At 42.3% G+C, this 19,300-nt stretch overlaps 1 protein-coding gene across 5 annotated transcripts in view; it reads right to left on the bottom strand.

Moving 5' to 3' along the window:
- The window catches only part of TACC1 (transforming acidic coiled-coil containing protein 1), a 122,660-nt gene that overhangs the window by 38,980 nt on the left and 64,380 nt on the right, over nt 1-19,300 (bottom strand). For all 5 annotated transcript variants that reach the window (XM_058194480.1, XM_058194481.1, XM_058194482.1 and 2 more), the window contains one exon: nt 9,996-11,076. In XM_058194480.1, the coding sequence (XP_058050463.1) occupies nt 9,996-11,076 (1,081 nt within the window). The remainder of the gene's footprint in view (nt 1-9,995; nt 11,077-19,300) is intronic.

The following is a 19,300-nucleotide window of genomic DNA, read 5'->3' on the forward strand; positions in this document are numbered from 1 at the left end:
AATGCCTGGAATGCACTACCTGACTCTGTGGTTTCATTCCAAAATCCCCAACACTTTAGACTGGCTATTATTGACCTCACCCCATTCCTAAGAGGTCTGTAAGGGGCATGCATAAGAGCACCAGCGTGCCTACTGTCCCTGTCTTAATGTTCTGTTTAATTGTATTCATTTTATGTATTCAATTCATGCTTATATATATATATATATTATCTAATATGTACTCGAAAAATAAATAAATAAAATAAATTAATATTTTTATTTATTATTTTTGTCAATCATATATAAGATAACAGGTAAAAGTATAAACATAATTTGGATACATGAAAAGAGTAAGTAAAAAAGGAATATTAGGACAGGGACGGTAGGCACGCGGGTGCACTTATGCTTGTGTGATTTCTTGCAATCCAAGCACTACCTCCGGACTAAATAATAGAGCCATCAAACTCCTTTGAGCTGAATGGGAATCCTTTCGCAGGCAAATGTGCTCTGGACTCCACAAGAGAAGCAGATAATTAAAGACGTAGCAGTGAATAAACCGCCACAGCAAGAGTTGATCCTTCGGCCACCCATTTCAAGGCTCCTTAAAGGGAAACGAGTTCCTGGTTTCCCTCCGATAATGCCTAAGCAACAAAACGATGGTTAACTTAATGAATAACCAGGGGCCAAAACAGGCATGGAACCGGAATTCTGCTTACAGGGCAAATTCTAAACCCCAAGAAAACAACCTGGCGTTTAGGATGATTTTACACACATGTGCATCCAGATGTGCGTCGCCGAAAGGAAAATGTGTTTGCTTCTATTGCCACGTTCTCAGAAAACCTAAGACAGCCCACTTATTTTAAAAAAGAATGTGTGTGTGGAAGAGAGAGAGAGAGAGAGACAGACAGACAGACAGAGGGAAACAGAAAGAGAGAAACAGAGAGAAAGAGATAGAGGGAGAGAAAAGAAAGAAAAAGAGAGAAAGAAAGAGAAGGAAACAAAGAGAGAAACAGCAAAAGAGGGAGAGGGAGAGAAAGAAAGTGAAAGAGAGAAAAAGAAAGAAAGAATGAAAGAGAGAGAGAGAGAGAAAGAAACAAAGAAACAGAAAGTGAGAAAGAAAGAGGGAGAGAAAGAAAAAGTGAAAGAGAAAGAAAGAAAAAGAAAGAGTGAAAGAGAGAGAGAGAGAAAGAGAGAAAGAGAAACAGAAAGAGAGAAAGAAAGAGTGAAAGAAAGAAAGAGAAAGAAAGTGAAAGAGAGTGAAAGAGAAAGAAAGAAAGTGAAAGAGAGACAGAGACAGAGAGAAAAACAGAAAGAGAGAAACAGAGAGAAAAAAGATAAAGAGAGAAAAAAAGAAAGAGGGACAGAGAAAGAAAGAGAAAGAAACAGAAACAGAAACAGAAAGAGAGAAACAGAAAGAGAGAAAGAAAGAAAAAAGGGGGAGAGAAAGAGAGTGAAAGAGAGCAAGAGAGAGATATAGCTTTAAATTTAGCAATTCCTCCCCCACAATGCACACAGTTCCTGTTCAAGCCCACAGCATTGTGTTCTCATTTCAGTTGTCACAGTTTGCAAAGGCTGTTTTCTTCTCGCCAGTCCTGCATTTTCGGTTTCAAAACCACCAGCAACCCACTTCCTTGCCTTGCCCTGATGCAATGAGATGCTATAAGCAAGAAGACGAAAAGGCAGTTTTTACCCGGCTCTAAAAAAATTTAAAAAAATCTGCTCTCTGTTTCTCACAACACAAGTACATTAAGCCAACCAGCTTGTTTTATTCATTTAAAACATTTATATAGCTGCCCGTCTTTTAACCAGCTCTGGGCAGCTGTCAATCAAACAAGAGACCCCCCAAGCTGAATTTCCTCGTTCTATTGATTATCCGTCAGCCCTTGGGAGACAAACCAGACAGTGGTGTGTTTCTACCAGTTTGCCCCGGTTCAAGCGAACCTGTAGCGGCGGCGGGAAGCTCCGCCCACCCACCCAGAGGTCATCAAAAACACTGTGTCATCAAAAATGGCATTTCTGCGCATGCGCAGGAGCTTCAGCACTTGCACAAGCTTCTGTGCATGCATTGAAATGCCATGCACGCACCCGCGCGCTACTGATAATGAACCGGTAGCGCCTGATTTGAATCCCACTACTGAAACCAAAGAAGAAACAAGTAGAGCAGTGACCCAGGAAAGCCTTTTTTATTCTGGGGTAGAATTACAAAATCTTGAAAGACTATTGAAATGGGTTTGGTTTTTTTTTTCATCTTATATCAAACAAAATCAAGGCAGGGTTATTTTGATTTTTTTTTCTCTTTCCTTTCCTCTTTCCCAGGACTGAATACAGGCAGTCCTTGAACGTACGAACATTCATTTAGCGACCATTTGAAGTTATGACACTGCTGAAGAAAGTGACTTACAACTGGTCCTTGCCTTTGCAACGGCTGTGGTGTCTCCATAGGCCATGGGATTGCAATACAGGGGGTCTTGAGACTGAATCTGCCTTCCCCCAATTCCAAGGCCCCCAATCTCCAAATCTTGGGTGGCAACTGTGAGATAATCCAGATTTTTGTTTTATCTGAAGATGTGTTGACAATCTTACAAATTCCTGAGAATCAGCTAAGCTTGTGGTAGTTACACCTATGCAGTTTTTTCAGCAACAATACAGGAATTGTTTGCTGTTCCCTTCTCTGGAATAAGAGTGGTGGGTTTCAATTTTTTTTACTACCGGTTCTGTTGGCGTGGCTTGGTGGGTGTGGCATGGCTTGGTGGGAGTGGCTTGGTGGGCGTGGCAGATACTGTAAAATCTCCTTTCCCACCCCACTCCAGGAGGTTACTGTAAAATTTCCATTCCCACCCCATTCCAGGAGAAGGATACTGTAAAATCTCCTTTCCCACCCCACTCCAGGAGAAGGATACTGTAAAATCTCCTTTCCCACCCCACTCCAGAAGAAGGATACTGCAAAATCCCCATTTCCTCCCGATCAGCTGGGACTTGGGAAGGCAGAGAATAGATAGGGGTGTGGCCAGTCAGAATTTTTACTACAGGTTTTCCGAATTACTCAGAATTTCTGCTACCGGTTCTCCAGAACTGGTCGGAACCTGCTGAAACTCATCTCTGTTCTACTCCCCCCACTATGTCTGGCCAGAAGTCTTGGACTTTCTAGGGTGCCCTATCTAAAAATCTCTCACATCCTGGACATAAACTGTTTCAACTTCTCCCCTCAGGAAAACCCTATAGGGCTGTGATGGCAAACCTATGGCATGCGTGTCAGAGGTGGCACAGAGAACCTTCTCTGTGGGCATGCGTGCCATTGCCAGCTGCTTTTCTGGTTTCTGGTGCGCCAGCTGGTCTTTGCACGTGCCGGAGCACCGGAAACTCGAAGTCCAGCTGGCCGGTCGCTGTGCATCCAGTGCTCTGGCGCATGCGTGCGAAGACCAGCTGGCTGGCGCACATGCGTGTAGGAAAACCAAAGACCAGGTGGCTGCATCCGTGCTGGCCAGCTGCTCTTTGGGTTTCTACTGCTCTGGAACACATGTTCCAGTTTGGTCACTCGATGCCAAAAAGGTTCGCCGTCACTGCTATAGGGCAGGGGTCTCCAACCTTGGCAACTTTAAGACTTGTGGACTTCAACTCCCAGAATCCCTCAGCCAGCAAAGCTGGCTGAGGAATTCTGGGAGTTGAAGTTCTGGAACCCTGACACACAAGTCTTAAAGTTGCCAAGGTTGGAGACCCCTGCTATAGGGCATTGCATACCAAAACAACTAGACACAAAGATAGTTTTTCACCCCTGTGCCATCCCTCCGCTGAACACCTAATTCCCACAACACTGTCTCAGCCCTAAAGATATTTACCCATGGAGTAGGTTGTATTGCTATTATTCTTCTCATCTTTCCTACTAGCTTCTCCTATTGGTATCTTACGATTTATCACTTGTTGTTTGTATCTTGTGATTGAAGATTGTAACTATCATTTATGATCTATGACCCATCATCTTTTTTTGTTTTTGTACATTGAGAGCTTATGCACAGGAGATGAATTCCTAAGTGTCTCCAATCACACTTAGCCAATATTCTATTCTGTTCTGTTCTATTCTATTCCTCATTTATTCTAATACTAATTCTTTTCTAATTCTAATTCTTATTCTATTCTATTCCTGCTACTAATTTATTTTAATACTAATTTTATTCTAATACTAATTCTATTCTATAATTCTTACTCTATTCTATTCTAATTCTAATTCTATTACTAATTTATTCTATTCTATTCTATAATTCTTATTCTATTCTATTCTAATTCTGCTACTAATTTATTCTAATACTAATTCTATTCTAATACTTCTATAATTCTAATTCTATTCTATTCTAATTCTATTACTAATTTATTCTATTCTATAATTCTTATTCTATTCTATTCTAATTCTGTTCTAATTCTGTTACTAAATTATTCTATTCTATAATTTATTCTATTCTATTCTAATTGTTACTAATTTATTCTAATACTAATTCTATTCTAATTCTATTCTATTAGAATTATAATTCTAATTCTATTCTATTCTAATTCTATTACTAATTTATTCTACTCTATTCTACTCTATAATTCTTATTCTATTCTATTCTATAAATCTTATTCTATTCTACTCTATAGTTCTTATTCTATTCTATTCTATTCTATTCTATTCTATTCTATTCTATTCTATTCTATTCTATTCTATTCTATTCTATTCTATTCTAAACCTCTAATTCTAATTCTAATTCTATTCTTCTCATCACCCATTCTGAAACAGCTACTGCAAATCCTTCTTGAATGAATGAATATGAATATTTTAATTTGTATACCGCCCTTCTCCCGAAGGACTCAGGGCGGTGAACAGGCAGATAAAATACAGATACACACAATAGTTAAAACATCCCTTAAAAAACTAATTTAAATTTGCCCAAATGTTAAAATAACATACTCCCCCATAAAATTACAAAACTTTAAAAACCCATCAAATTCAATTAAAATTTAAAGGTAAAAATCAAGCTAGTCCAGCCATACGAAATAAATAAGTTTTAAGTTCGCGGCGAAAGGTCCTTGTCAACTGAGCTTGATCTCGCAGACACATCCATATAATTTTCTTGACCGCCATCTGAAATTGGGTTACCAGAGACGAACCCTCGTTTTGGGAGACTGCAAGGACACACCCACAAGCCGGGATCATTTTGCAAGGCACAGACATCCACTGCAAATAAGCATGCCATCCACAGCAGATCAAATCAGATCAAATCAAACGTTACTACTGCTATCAAAGATCGCAAAGGCCATCAACAGCAAGCAGAGTCATCATCTCCCCCTACTTGTTCCGCTGGGAAGCAAAGCTGCCAGATAAAATCGTGCCTTTGAAATGGAGGCCAAGGACAACACAATCATTTTTAAAAAAAGAAAAAGGCAGGAGGGGGAAAAAAAAAAAGCAACATGCAACAGAGAGAAAACCGGAGAAGGAGAAACAGACAGAACTCCCAAAACCTTCCAGAAAAGGAATAAAACGAAAAGAAAAGAATAGGAGGGGGAGAAAAGAGTACTTACAACAGAAAACAGAGAAATTTCACTTGTTCTGTAGTCCTGAGGCACCAGAAAATAAACGGACAAGAAAGACAAGCAGAAGGGAGAGAGATGGAAGGGAAGGAGAAAATATACATGAAAGATCCAGATATATATTCCCTACTGAATAAATTGCAAGGTATCCTCCGAAAAGGACCAGTAAGCTAGGAAAAGCTGCAGAACTTGACATATTTAGGACTAGGAGATCTCAAAAGAAGTGTCACGGTTTATTGGAAGAACCGTATCTAAATGTCGCAGTTTCTGCATGGACATCAGATGGCATTAAAATCTCTCGGAACCTCAGCTTTCATTGTAAATCGCACAAAGCCACTTGTTCATGGCTTAGGAAACTCTTGGCAACTCTTGGATGAGGTCTCAGAAACTAGAAATGGGGCCAAAGAAGACTGCCAGGGCTAGTTAACTGGAAGCTTTAGGATTTGGGTATGGTAGCTTGGCTTACAAGCTGATTAGGTAAAGGTAAAGGTCCTCCACTGCACATATGTACTAGTTGTTCCCGACTCTAGGGGGAGAGGCTTATGTCCATTTCAAAACTGAAGAGCCAGCGCTGTCCGAAGACGTCTCCATTGGTCATGTAGCCGGCATGACTTAATGCCAAAGGCACACGAAACGCTGTTCCCTTCCCACCAAAGTGGTCCCTATTTTTCTACTTGCATTTTTTAGGTGCTTTCGAACTGCTAGGTTGGCAGAAGCTGGGACAAATAACGGGAGCTCACCCCGTTACGCGGCACTAGGGATTCGAACCGCTGAACTGCCGACCTTTCGACTGACAAGCTCACCGTCTTAGCCATTGAGCCGCCGCGTCCCTACAAGCTGATTAGCAACTCCTAAATTGCAAGCCTACAAAAACTGAATGCAGTGTGCAATCTGCCTAATTGATCCAATCCTTACAATCAGGCTTAGCAGCTGGGTGCATCAAGTTTCAATTATAGAGGCAATTATAGATGGGTCTAGGGCTTCCCATAGTCCATATGTAGCAGATACCCAATTGTATCCATAAACTCTTATCTCTGAGAAGCAACAGCCAATGTGGACCAGGTGAAAGCAAGCTGAAGCCTTCCAGATCTTCTGAACTTCGGTGTCCATCAATTCCAGACAGCATAATCAATAAGCAGGGATGCTGGGAACTGTAGTTTAGCCATGCTCGGAACATTACAGGTTTCCTAGTGGATCAGTGATGTGATGCCGTAGACCAGGGGTCTGCAAACTTGGCTCTTTTAAGACTTGTGGACTTTAATTCCCAGAGTTTCTCAGCCAGCTTTGCTGGCTGAGGAACTCTGGGAGTTGAAGTCCACAAGTCTTAAAAGAGCCAAGTTTGCAGACCCCTGCCTTAGATCTTCTCATGACCTTTCAGATCTTAATGTGATGTCACATCTTACAAATGTGTCAGGCTAGCATCTGCTCATTTCCAAAGGACCTCAACAATTGTTGTTTATTAACCATTCCTGCTATATATTTATTAGCACATTTAAAATTAACTTTACAACCTGCTTATCTTCCATGGTGTCCTGTGCTGATTTCCTGTTCGAAAGCATTTTAATACCAAGATGTCAATGGCACCCTATCTATCGAGATCAATCCAGAATCTGGGAACACATTGACCTTGTATCTTTCATACATAGGGTTAATAAAGTGGAGCTGCAAAAAAACATATCCAGATGACCACTAATCATCTGACTTGGTGAGCTGACTCATTAAGCCTCATGTTATGCCCACAAAATCTCAATGGAGCAGAAGAGACTATCTTAGGAAGGCTGGCTGATTCAGTCTGCAAATCCTTTTGTGAAAAGAACTTCTCCCTAAAATGTCACAGTGCTTCACTGTTTCACATATATTTTGCACATGCAACGAGGCTCATGGCTCATCCTGCTTTCCCACCAATGCATGACTACACTAATGAGCTAAGGGCCGTGATAGCTCAGGCTGTTAGAAGCCTGTTATTAGAACACAGCAGCCTGCAATTACTGCAGGTTCAAGCCCGGCCCGAGGTTGACTCAGCCTTCCATCCTTTATAAGGTAGGTAAAATGAGGACCCAGATTGTTGGGGGGGCAATAAGTTGACTTTGTAAATATACAAATAGAATGAGACTATTGCCTTATACACTGTAAGCCACCCTGAGTCTTTGGAGAAGGGCAGGATATAAATGTAAATAAAATAAATAAATAAAAAGAAGAAGAAGCTATGACCGAGGTGGGAGCCCTTGGCATGTTGCACTTTGGTTAGAACTGGAATAGCTTTTGGAGGCAGCTACACAAATTGTCCCCCTGACTTGGTGGCAGGGGTGAAACGCTCCTGGATCAGACTGGATCGCGCGATCCGGTAGCGATCGTGGCCGGTGGTTCGGCGATCCGGTAGCGATGGTGGAATGAAGCTCCGCCCACCCACCGAGTTTTAACCAGGAAGTGATGTGTTTTTTATCTTCTGCGCATGCACAGGTTTTGCACATGCGCAGAAGGTCTGCCTGCGCATGTGATACGTACACTTCCAAACCGGTAAGGAAGGTAAGTAGATTTCATCCTGCTTGGTGAAATTAAAGAAGATGGCAATGAATGGGCCTCACCTCAGTTAGGATCAGGAAAACAGGATTGGCCCGCCCCACTCATGCTGGCACAGGGGGTGTACTGCAGATCCCATCAGCCAAGGAATTTCAGCTGGTGGGATCCAGGAGAACATTAAATTCTGGAACAGACTTTTCTGCCTCAGCTCCTACTCTTTGGAACATCTTACCATAGGATGTAAGATCCACCCTCTCTTTTTTAATCTGGGGGGGGGGACTGGCATGGAGTCCTGAAGGAGAAGTTGTGGCTGGAAGTAGCTGGTGCACCAACAGAAAAGGCACCTCCATCTGTCCCCATCAAACCCTTGCTTTTTAGTTTGTTTTGATTTTTGCAATTTTAATCTGTTTTTATGTTTATAACTGTTTGGTGTTTTGCAGGGATGGGATTCAGCCAATTCAGACTAGTTTGGGCGAACCGGTAGCTCCGATGATCAGCTGAGAGCAAACCGGTTCGCTCCAATGATCAGCTGGGCCCACCCGCTGGCCCGAGCTATACCAACCTATATTTCCTTTGTTTGAAGCCCAGCTGATAGGCGTGGCAGAGCGGATTGCCGCACCTCAGCTCTTTTACTCACCAGGGCTGCACTAGAATATAAGTTTTAGAGCCGTTTTCAAACACACTGCGCGCCCCCTGAGCAAACCGGTTGTTACACCAGTTGAATCTCACTGCTGGGTGTTTGTGTGTTTTATTTTGATATAAGCTGCTCAGAGTCGCCTTGAACCATGAGACCGGGGTGGGTGGGCAAATGAATTGGATGAATAAAATATAGGAAGCGTGGGTGACAAAAGTAATAAAACTCTTCGAGGATTTTACTTCTTTCTCTCCCAGAGAGGAAGAGTTGAAAAAAAGTCAGCATCTCAGGATGAAGGAATACTAAACCTTTTCTTTTAAAGCCTGCAGATAGATAGGTCTCAACTGGTGCAGGTTTGAATGCTACGAAATTTGATTGATATGCTGAGACCAAGCCAACGTGATTATATGCTGAGACCAAGCCAACGTGAGCCGAAATTCAGTTATTGGAAGATGGTGCATGCAGTTTTTAGATGATGAATGTGTACAAAATGAAGAAAAAGGAAGCTATGTTGGAAGAAATCTCAAAAAAAGTAGAGGCATAGTGGCGCAGTGGTTAGAGTGCAGTACTGCAGGCTACTTCTGCTGACTGCCAGCTGCCTGCAATTTGGCAGTTCGAATCTCACCAGGCTCAAGGTTGACTCAGCCTTCCATCCTTCTTGAGGTCGGTAAAATGAGGACCCAGATTGTTGGGGGCAAGAGGCTGACTCTGTAAACCGCTTAGAGAGGGCCATAAAGCACTGTGGAGCGGCATATAAGTGCTATTGCTAATACTTATTATGAAGAACTACACCAGAGTATGGTAAATAGCAGGTATGCCTTGTATATTGGTTGATCTTCCTTTAGTGTTGTTCCATATTGAATTACAGATAGCAGGGATTGGAACATTCATTAAGCAATGTGCTTATTGAGTGAGGCATCATGTAAGGCACACCCAATTGTATGACCTTTTTCATTGTGGTTATTAAGCGAATCACTGCGATTTTATCTTGCTTTTCCCTGCAGGAGCTTAAAGGTTGGATTTCAAACGTGATCTGCCCTGGTCTTAATTTAACACCTTAAGCTCCATATACCTGTTGATTGGGGAATACACATATATCTGGCAGGGGGTATGAAGTGGGCAAGACGGTTGACCCACACTTGACTTGGGCCATGTGCACAATAATAATCTTAAACTCAGAGCAAGCCCCATAGGTTGCAACGGTTGAGTTCCTGGCAGCCTGGAGGACATAAAATCCTACTTAGAACCTCATCCGTTTTCGACATCCCTCTTTCCTCCCCTGCTGAGACCCCCTGTCACTCACGTTATCAGACGTGATCTGGAGCTCTGTGTAGCCAAGCTTGTCTTCAAATCATCCCCCGCGGCCTCACGGGCTTGCGACTCCAAGATCTCATTGAGGCTGTTCTCCGCAGAAGGACAAGAATCGGCTCCTACGTTGGACAAGGTCTTGCTCGGTTTGAAAGGGTCACCCACGTCCAAATGATACGAACGTTTTGTCAGCGTGGGTGAATCCTGCAAAGAGGAGCTGCCCACAAAGGGGTTAAAGGCGGGATCATCCCACTGATTGGTGTCCATCGCGGGGGTAGCTTTGGTCAGAGGTGCTACCGATGCCTCAGGAGCTATCGTCTTCTCTCCATTCTCGGGACCTACAACAGGCCGGGCAGTTGGTCCTCTTTGTCTCTTGGGAGACAACTTGCTGCTTGGCCTCTTTCCCATTTTTCTTGCAGGGAGCTTCTTTGGCTCGGCGTTTTCCGCTCCTTCGGCAAAATCAAACTCTAGTTTCACAGCCCGGGTCTTGCAATCTTCGGCTCCTGCTGAGCTGGGATGCTTGGGGTCACTATTGGGAAGGTCAGTACCTGTCCGAGATGCAGGCGGCGAGTTTGGACATTTGGAGCCTCCCATCGTAAATGGGTTCATGGTCTCATTGTATTCCTCCGGATCAAAGCGGTAGGTAGCTTTGGGAATAGGGGGGCTTCCCGTGGTCACTTCAGCCTCAGAGTTCTCTCCCCCCATTTTCTTTTGAAGAGTGATTGGTTTCGCCCTCGGGAGCTTGCTCTTGTTGTTAGCAATGTTCTCAATGCTTGATTTGACTTCTGAAGGTTCCTGAATGGGGAACTCTCGGCTTTCCTTCAAAATGTCCCTTTGCTCCTCTTGGGACAGCGCGCCCAAAGTGTGGTCTGGATTGAACCTCGCTGGAAGAGTATTCTCCTCTGTAGCCTCTAATGCAGAAGAAGACACAGATGAACCCTGGTCAATTCCAAAGTGGACTTTTGATATAAACGGGTCACTGGCTTGCACGATTGCAGAGTCAGTCTGTAATTCATCCTCCGCTGAAGCTGATATCTCCTCCAACACTTTGGAGACAAACTGGTCTTCCAGAGACGCTGCATGGAGGAGAGAGAAACAGAGAGGTGAACATAGAATATGTTTCCTATAGGGGGAAAAAATCAGATCAATAGTATTTATTTATTTGGCATGTGAAACCAGCAGTATGGAAAGAACGCACCATAATAATTCACACATAAGATGGAGATGTGTGGTTAACTGTGTAAGGTATCAGAGATTCAAGAATAGGTAAAGGTAAAGTTCCCCTCGCACATATGTGCTAGTCGTCCCCAACTCTAGGGGGCGGTGCTCATCTCCAGTTCAAAGCCCAAGAGCCAGCGCTGTCCAAAGACGTCTCCATAGTCATGTGGCCAGCATGACTCAACACCAAAGGCACACGGAACACTGTTACCTTCTCACCAAAGGTGGTCCCTATTTTTCTACTTGCATTTTTTACATGCTTTCGAACTGCTAGGTTGGCAGAAGCTGGGGCAAATCATGGGAGCTCACCCCGTTACTAGGGATTTGAACCACTGAATTGCCGACCTTTTGATCGACAAGCTCAGCATCTTAGCCACTAAGCCACCATGTCCCTTCGATTCAAGAATATATTGTTAAAAATTACGTTTTAAAATACATTGCTTCATAAGAAAGAAATAAGTGTTCCGTATATTAATATCTAGACCCAAAAGTGCTTTTTCAAAGGGCAACTGGACTTTGTTTTTCCTGAAAGACATTACACTTCTCATCCAAGAAGCATCTTCAGTTGTAAGAAAGTTTCTTCATCCAGGAACTGAAGAAGCTTCTTGGACGAGAAACTAAATTATCTTCAAGGAAAAACAAAGGAAGTCCAATTGCCTTTTGAAAAAGCACCTTTGGCTGAGGAAGTCTGGGAGTTGAAGTCCACAAGCCTTAAAAGAGCCAAGTTTGCAGACCCCCACTCTATTCCTATCTCAAGGAATCATAATCCCATATAATTATATATTCCGATCCAAGGAAAATCCCTCTTCAGAGCCCGTTGAATTAACCGGGTTTTAAGCGCTCTCCTTAATCCCAATAATATTGCAGCAAGTCAAATCTTGAATTCTCCTTGTTTCAATTATCTCTGCCTAGCAGGATGCTAAGAAATAGATGCTTAAACCCACAGGTTCAACTTTCACATCGAAATAGTATGAAATGTTCTGGATTGTGTCAGGGAAAACCAGCTAAATGTTTCACTTCATTTTTTTTTTTAAAAAAAAATACATTTTAAAATCAACCATTAAAAACAATGTTTTCCTTTTGAAGTTCGCCTTCATTCATTTCCTTAACCTCGCTTTCAACCCATATTTAATTTTAATTTGCTATCTGGAAAAGGAGATGAGTTTGGTTTCTCAGATATGATTTTAAAAACGTATGTGAGCATGAAACAACCATTAGTAGAGCCAATGGAGCTTTTCCAAAGTATCTACAGAAGCCAGCCATCTTCAACCTGATGAAGATGTGAATTATCGTCTGGCAGTCAAAGCCCATCCTACCTAGAAGGTACCAGATGAAAGAATTCTGCTCTAGAATTCCTAAAATAAAGAAGTAGTTCAATATTTCTGATAAAACCCCTTTTTTTTTTTTGGCTTGAAGACTCCATACCAGCGGTCACCAACTGGAGCTCCATGGACCACTGGTGGTCCGTGAGAAAATGTTGATGGTCCTCAGAAAAATTATTTGCATTTTTTTTATATTGCATTAAATCAGGGGTCCTCAAACTACGGCCTCTGGGCCGGATATGTGCAATGAACGTTTGTTAGAAGAGTAACAGAGTTGGAAGGGACCTTGGAGGTCATCTAGTCCAACCCCTTCCTCATGCAGAAGGCCTGTACTAGGGATTCGATCGACAAGCTCAGTGTCTTAGGAACTGAGCCACAGTCTTCCCCTTCAGGGTCTTTTTGTGGGGGTCGGAAGGGGCAGAAATTCCGACTTGGGGTCTGCTTCAGCCTCCTGGTGCGAGGCTTTGGGCGAAGGCTAGGAAGAAGAGCCACTGGTGGCAAAGAGCTGGAGGGCCTTGTTCCAGTGGGACTGCATCATGGCCTGGAACTGGCTGACCATCTCAGCCCGCTGAGCCTCCAGGCGCCGGTACCTGGCCTTGCTCTCCTGCAGGTCTTCCCTCTGCTTGGAAAGCCTATGCTCCTAGTCCTCAGTGAGGTGCTTCTGATGAGCCTCCTTCTCAGTCAAATCCAATTTGAACTGAGCCAGCTGTTTTGCCAACTCTTTCTCGTGGTGGCTGCTTAGCTCCAATAACTGCTTCCTGCTGGGGCCCTAAGGAGCCCGGGCGGGGAGTCAAGGATTGGCTGGCAGGAGAGGGGTGAGTAGAGGCCGGTGAGGGGCCACTTGATGTGAGTGACATCAAGTTGTCCATGCCCACCTAAAAACATGCCCACCTAGCCACGCCCACCCAGCCAGTTACTAGGCAGATCATATTAGTGGTCTTTGGGATTTAAAATTATGAATTTGAGGTCCGAAAGTTTGGGGACCCCTGCTCCCTACTATGTTTTAAGATGGGGCAGCTATTATGGCCACAAAGGAGCCGTTTCCTGCACCAAGGTAAGCATGACAACTTCCTGATTATGGCCTGTTTTTAGAACCTGCTTGGGCCACTGCCAATCTTGGTTTTTTTCCCCAAGCTTTTTTATTATTATTATTTTTAGATTAAGGCTGGGGCGGGAGGAGGTATAGAAGATCTCCTGCATGATTATGAAGGGTGTGTTGCAGTTCTGGAATGCTGAGCTCCTTTCAGAACTACAGGAAAACACCTGTCAACTCCACCAAGCTGTTCTGCCTCTTCCATTCCTCTCCCGGGGTGTGTAGCATCCAAACAGGTGCCCCGATAAATCTGTCAAGTTGACAGGCCCTTGGCAACACCCATTGACTGAGCAGCTCCAACCGTCTCACCTCACAAATGAAAAGTAGTTACATAACCCTTTGAGCGAGGAACCCTGCAGCATGTATGTTGCAAGGGTCCGCACCAGGAGGTTGTCGCGCCTCCAGGTTCCATGCACCAACTCTGGGATGGAGCTCCCAAAAGCCTTCAAAAGTTCCTAGCAAACGCTGCCATGATTAGGCAGCACACAAACACCGATGGGAGCCATCCAAGCTACAATCTTGCAGATTAGCAGAGTTGGAAGGGACCCTGTAGCAGGGGTGAAATGCTCCCAGTTCGGACCGGATCACCCAGTAGCAAAAATCCCTCCACCCACCCACCCCCGCCATGCCCAGGCTCAAAAGATGCTCTAGAGATGGAAAGCCTACAACATTTGTAGGTAGACAGAGATTGTAGCTTCGTTGTTGTGTACTTTTTCCTTACATCGCACAACACTGGAAAGCTGTGGAGATCTCTATAGACGAGAAGATAATTTTTTTAAAAAAATATTAGAATGTGCAGAAATGGATAGCCTCTGGTGGCTCAGCAGACTAAGTCTGTTATTAACACAGCTGCTTGCAATTACTGCGAGTTCAAGTCCCACCAGGCCCAAGGTTGACTCAGCCTTCCATCCTTTATAAGGTAGGTAAAATGAAGACCCAGATTGTTTGGGGGCAATAAAAGTTGACTTCGTATATAATGTACAAATGGATGAAGACTATTGCTTAACACAGTGTAAGCCGCCCTGAGTCTTTGGAGAGGGGCGGGATATAAATTCAAATAAAAAAAAAATTAAACACTTGAAATTAAAGAGAAAGAAGATACGGAATATTTTGAAACATGGGATTTGTTTTATCAATGGTTAAATAACAGAAACAGAAGTTAGAACATTTAAAATAAGAGAAGGATTAATTTTACCATGAGGGTTTATTGTGATATGTTTATTATTAATAGGATTTAGTATTTGACAATTAAGTATTAATGTTCTGTTGAGAAAATACTGTTATCATATGATCACTACTAATGAACATGACGATGATGACGATGACTATGGCTCAAACTAACTCTAAACAGACAGCACACTGTTTATATAGACATTGAAACTGTTGCTCTTTCTTTGTATAGTAAAAATAAATATATATTTTTTTAAAAAAAGAAGAAAAGAAGGGGCAGAAAAGATCCTTGGGGGCTAGAAAAAAAAAATCGCAACAACACTGGCTTGCCATCCAGTGCATGGATGGGTTGCGACAGCATTTGGAAATCGGCATGTCCAATAGGGATAAATTATTGTCTGGAACTATCTGCAACATATGCTCAGCATCTCAAATAGAATAGAATAGAATAGAATTTTTATTGCCCAAGTGTGATTGGACACACAAGGAATTTGTCTTGGTGCAGATGCTCTCAGTGTACATAAAAGAAAAGATACGTTCATCAAGGTTCATCAAGGTAAATCTATCCTAAAAAGTTGCCCTGTTATTGTTTGAGGAGCTACAGAGCCTTGACTACGTGCCTGGCTTTGCCAACCTCCCAAAACTTCATCTCCCTTATTAGAAGGAGTGGGTGGGGGGGAGACACACACCTCCTAGCACAGCAGACTCAGAAAGGCATAGTAGGGACAGGGAGTTGGCTGCATACTTTAAATTCCCTTGCAGTCTTATAAACTCTCTCTTCCGAGAGAATGAAGGAGAGATCTTCTACAAGGAATTAGCAAGGAGCAAGAGGAGGAGGGGCCATTCCTGAAATATTCTGGCATTTAGTTTTTGAAAGACCAGAAAAACTTGTTATGACATAGCAATAAGCAGAAGTATTTCGTGCAAGGTTTCCTTAATCCCAACTCCTGCGGGCAACAAAAGATTTCGGAATAAAAACCAATGCAGTGCAAACCTCGACTGACAACAATTCATTCCGTGACCATTCAATGTTATAACAGCCGTGGAAAAAGAGACTTATGGCCATTTTCACACTTAACAACCATTGGACTGGCCTGATTTTAAATTCTAAATTTTAAATTTTAATGGAATTTTGATGGGTTTTTAAATTTTTGTAATTTTATGGGGTGTAAGGTTATTTTAAATGATTGGCAAATTTGAATCCGTTTTTTAAGGGTTGTTTTAATTATGATGTATTTCTGTCTGTATTTTATTTGCCTGTTCACCGCCCTGAGTCCTTCGGGAGAAGGGCGGTATACAAATTAAAACATTATTATTATTATTATTATTATTATTATTATTGCAGCATTCCCTACAGGCATGTGATCAAACTTCGGGATGCTTGGCAACTGACTCATATTTATGACGGTTGCAGTGTCCCCGGGGTCAGGTTATCCAGTTTAGCGACCTGACAAGCAAAATCAATGAGAAAGCCAGTTTCACTTAACAACCGTGTTACTAACTCAACAACTGTGGTGATTCGCTTAACAAATGGGGCAAAACTCACTTAACAAATGTCTCCCTTAGCAACAGAAATGTTGGCCTCTATTGTGGCGATAAGAAGACTACCTATACTGTTCTTCCTTCCCAAAATCCAATAACTGGTTCAGGCGTGTAAAGTAAAGGTAAAGGTTAACCTCGCACATATGTGCTAGTTGTTCCTGACTCTAGGGGGCGGTGCTCATCTCCGTTTCAAAGCCGAAGAGCCAGCACTGTCCGAAGACATCTCCGTGGTCATGTGGCCGGCATGATTCAACACCAAAGGTGCATGGAATGCTGTTACCTCCCCACCAAAGGTGGTCCCTATTTTTCTACTTGCATTTTTTACATGCTTTCGAACTGCTAGGTTGGCGGAAGCTGGGACAAGGAACGGGAGCTCACCCTGTTACACGGCAGCACTAGGGATTCGAACCGCTGAACTGCTGACCTTTCCGATTGACAAACTCAGCATTTTAGCCACTGAGCCACCACGTCCCTTTTCATGCATGTAGACCCATCATAATGGCTTCACCCTTAACCCATGCCTTGCACCCCAAAAGAAGTTTCAATATCATTTGCTTTTACCTAACGCAGTTCATTCTAACGTTGCATTAATACAATATCATCCACCTTCTGTTTCAATCTGTCCATAAAAGTCAGTCTGGAAGTATTGAATGGAATTCTACTGAGAACAGACCAATACTGAGCTGTAACTGCAGCGAAGCCAATTCTGCTGGTCAGCTGATACAGAATAATGGATTTGCATTCAATGCCAAAAACAAAGGAAGGCAGAAAAAGAGATTTCTCTCCCTCTGAATACTAAAAGTTGGCATCGTATAGCATTTCAGATCATCCAACTTTCAACAGAATCAGCTCTTCTGGATGTTTTGCTTTCAACTCTGTTTTGTTCAAAACAGAGAAAACAGAAATTCAAACATAAAGTACTGCTCTGCGGGTATTCACTATTTTGATTTTTAAGAACACCTCCGGGGCCATTCTTAGAAATAAAAAAAAATGCTATTTCGCCACTTAGCTGAGCTTGTAAAAAAATAAAAGCAATCTTAAAAACATAGCGAGGTAGGAAGGCTGGTAGCTACCAAGAGAGATACCAGCAGGCACAATGGCAATGAACTGAACATTATTTGCAGAGAATAGACTGGGAATGTACACATGGAAATGTATGAAAACAATTGCAAATTGGTTATTAAAAAGTAGAAATCATCTCAGTTGTCCACCTCAGCTACTCCAGTATTAGCATCTCATGGTCAGTTTCCACCATACCTATGGAATTATTTCAGTCTAGAACAGGGGTCTCCAACCTTGGCAATTTTAAGACTTGTGGACTTCAACTCCCAGAGTTCTGGAAGTTGAAGTCCACAAGTCTTAAAGTTGCCAAGATTGGAGACCCCTGATCTAGAAAATTTGATTTATGCACTTTTCTTTGTCTCTGGTTCCCTAGAAGATTTCCATGAAGCAATGCCAGTATAGCTGAATTGGATGTACTATTATGAGGCGACTGCCATACTCCTGTAGAAATTTTGTATATAATTATATGGATTGTATGTACTGTATATGTTTACTTCTTTTCTTTTTTTTAAATTTTATTTATTTTTAAATATAAAATAAAAAAACCTCATCAAATCAATTCCGTTACAACGTGCTGTAAGGGTGTTAACATATCTTCCTGTGCATTCATAAAATAATCATCTCTTCCATACATATATCTTATACTCATTTTTCCTAACATATCTTTCCATTTAACCCGTTATAGAATAAATCCCATATTTTATAATATTGCTTATCTTCTTGTTCTCTAATTTCAAATGTTAATTTACTCATCTCTGCACATTCCAACATTTTTCTAATTATTTCATCTTGGGAAAGTAACTTTTCATTTTTCCATTTTTTTGCAAATACAATCCTAGCTGCTGTAATAATATTCACAATCAAATATTTTATGTCTCTAGTATATATCTCCGGTATAATTCCCAACAGAAAGATTTCTGGCTTAAAGTCAATATGCTTTTTAATCATTTTTTCCAACCATGTGTGTCTTTTAGTCCAGTATCTTTTAGCTTCAATGCATGTCCACCACATGTGGTAATAAGATCCAGGTATCTGATGACATTTCCAACATTTTTCAGATTTGTCCTTAGACATTCTAGCAATTCTTGTTGGGGGTAGATGCCACCTGTATGTTTACTTCTTTTCTGTCACCTTCTCACCATCCTCTGAATGATAATAATCCAGAAAATAATTCCTCTTCATTTCTAAACCTTCTGCCTCTTCCCACATCAGTTGTTTCCCCCCCCAATGAATGTTTGAGAAAAGAAGATAGTAAAAATAGATGAGTTTTCATAATTCCTCCCTTGATGTCTCTTGCGGACGTCCCTGGTTATCTGTAAGCGAGGTTGAGCAACTGGATAGTAAAACCCACCTCTGGAAGAATTCTTAACAGTAAAGGTAAAGGTTCCCCTCGCACATATGTGCTAGTCGTTCCCGACTCTAGAGGGCAGTGCTCATCTCTGTTTCAAAGCTGAAGAGCCTGCGCTGTCCGAAGACGTCTCTGTGGTCATGTGGCCGGCATGACTAAACACCAAAGATGCATGGAACGCTGTTCCCTTCCTACCAAAGGTGGTCCCTATTTTTCTACTTGCATTTTTTATGTGCTTTCGAACTGCTAGGTTGGCAGAAGCTGGGACAAGTCACGGGAGCTCACCCCGTTACACAGCAGCACTAGGGATTCGAACCGCCGAACTGCCGACCTTTCTGATTGACAAGTTCAGAGTCTTAGCCACTGAGCCACCGTGTCCCTGGAAGAATTCTTAGTTAAGTGTTTATGGATATAATTATTCAGAATATCATTCTTAATGGCCGAACGTCCTTCTTGCATCCAGCACCAGAATCAGCCGCACTCAAATTGCATAACAGATCCATGAAACAATTTTAAAAACTGAAGGGATACGCCACTCTTCAGAT

The sequence above is a fragment of the Ahaetulla prasina genome, chromosome 9 (assembly GCF_028640845.1).
Source record: "Ahaetulla prasina isolate Xishuangbanna chromosome 9, ASM2864084v1, whole genome shotgun sequence".
Classification (NCBI taxonomy): domain Eukaryota; kingdom Metazoa; phylum Chordata; class Lepidosauria; order Squamata; family Colubridae; genus Ahaetulla; species Ahaetulla prasina.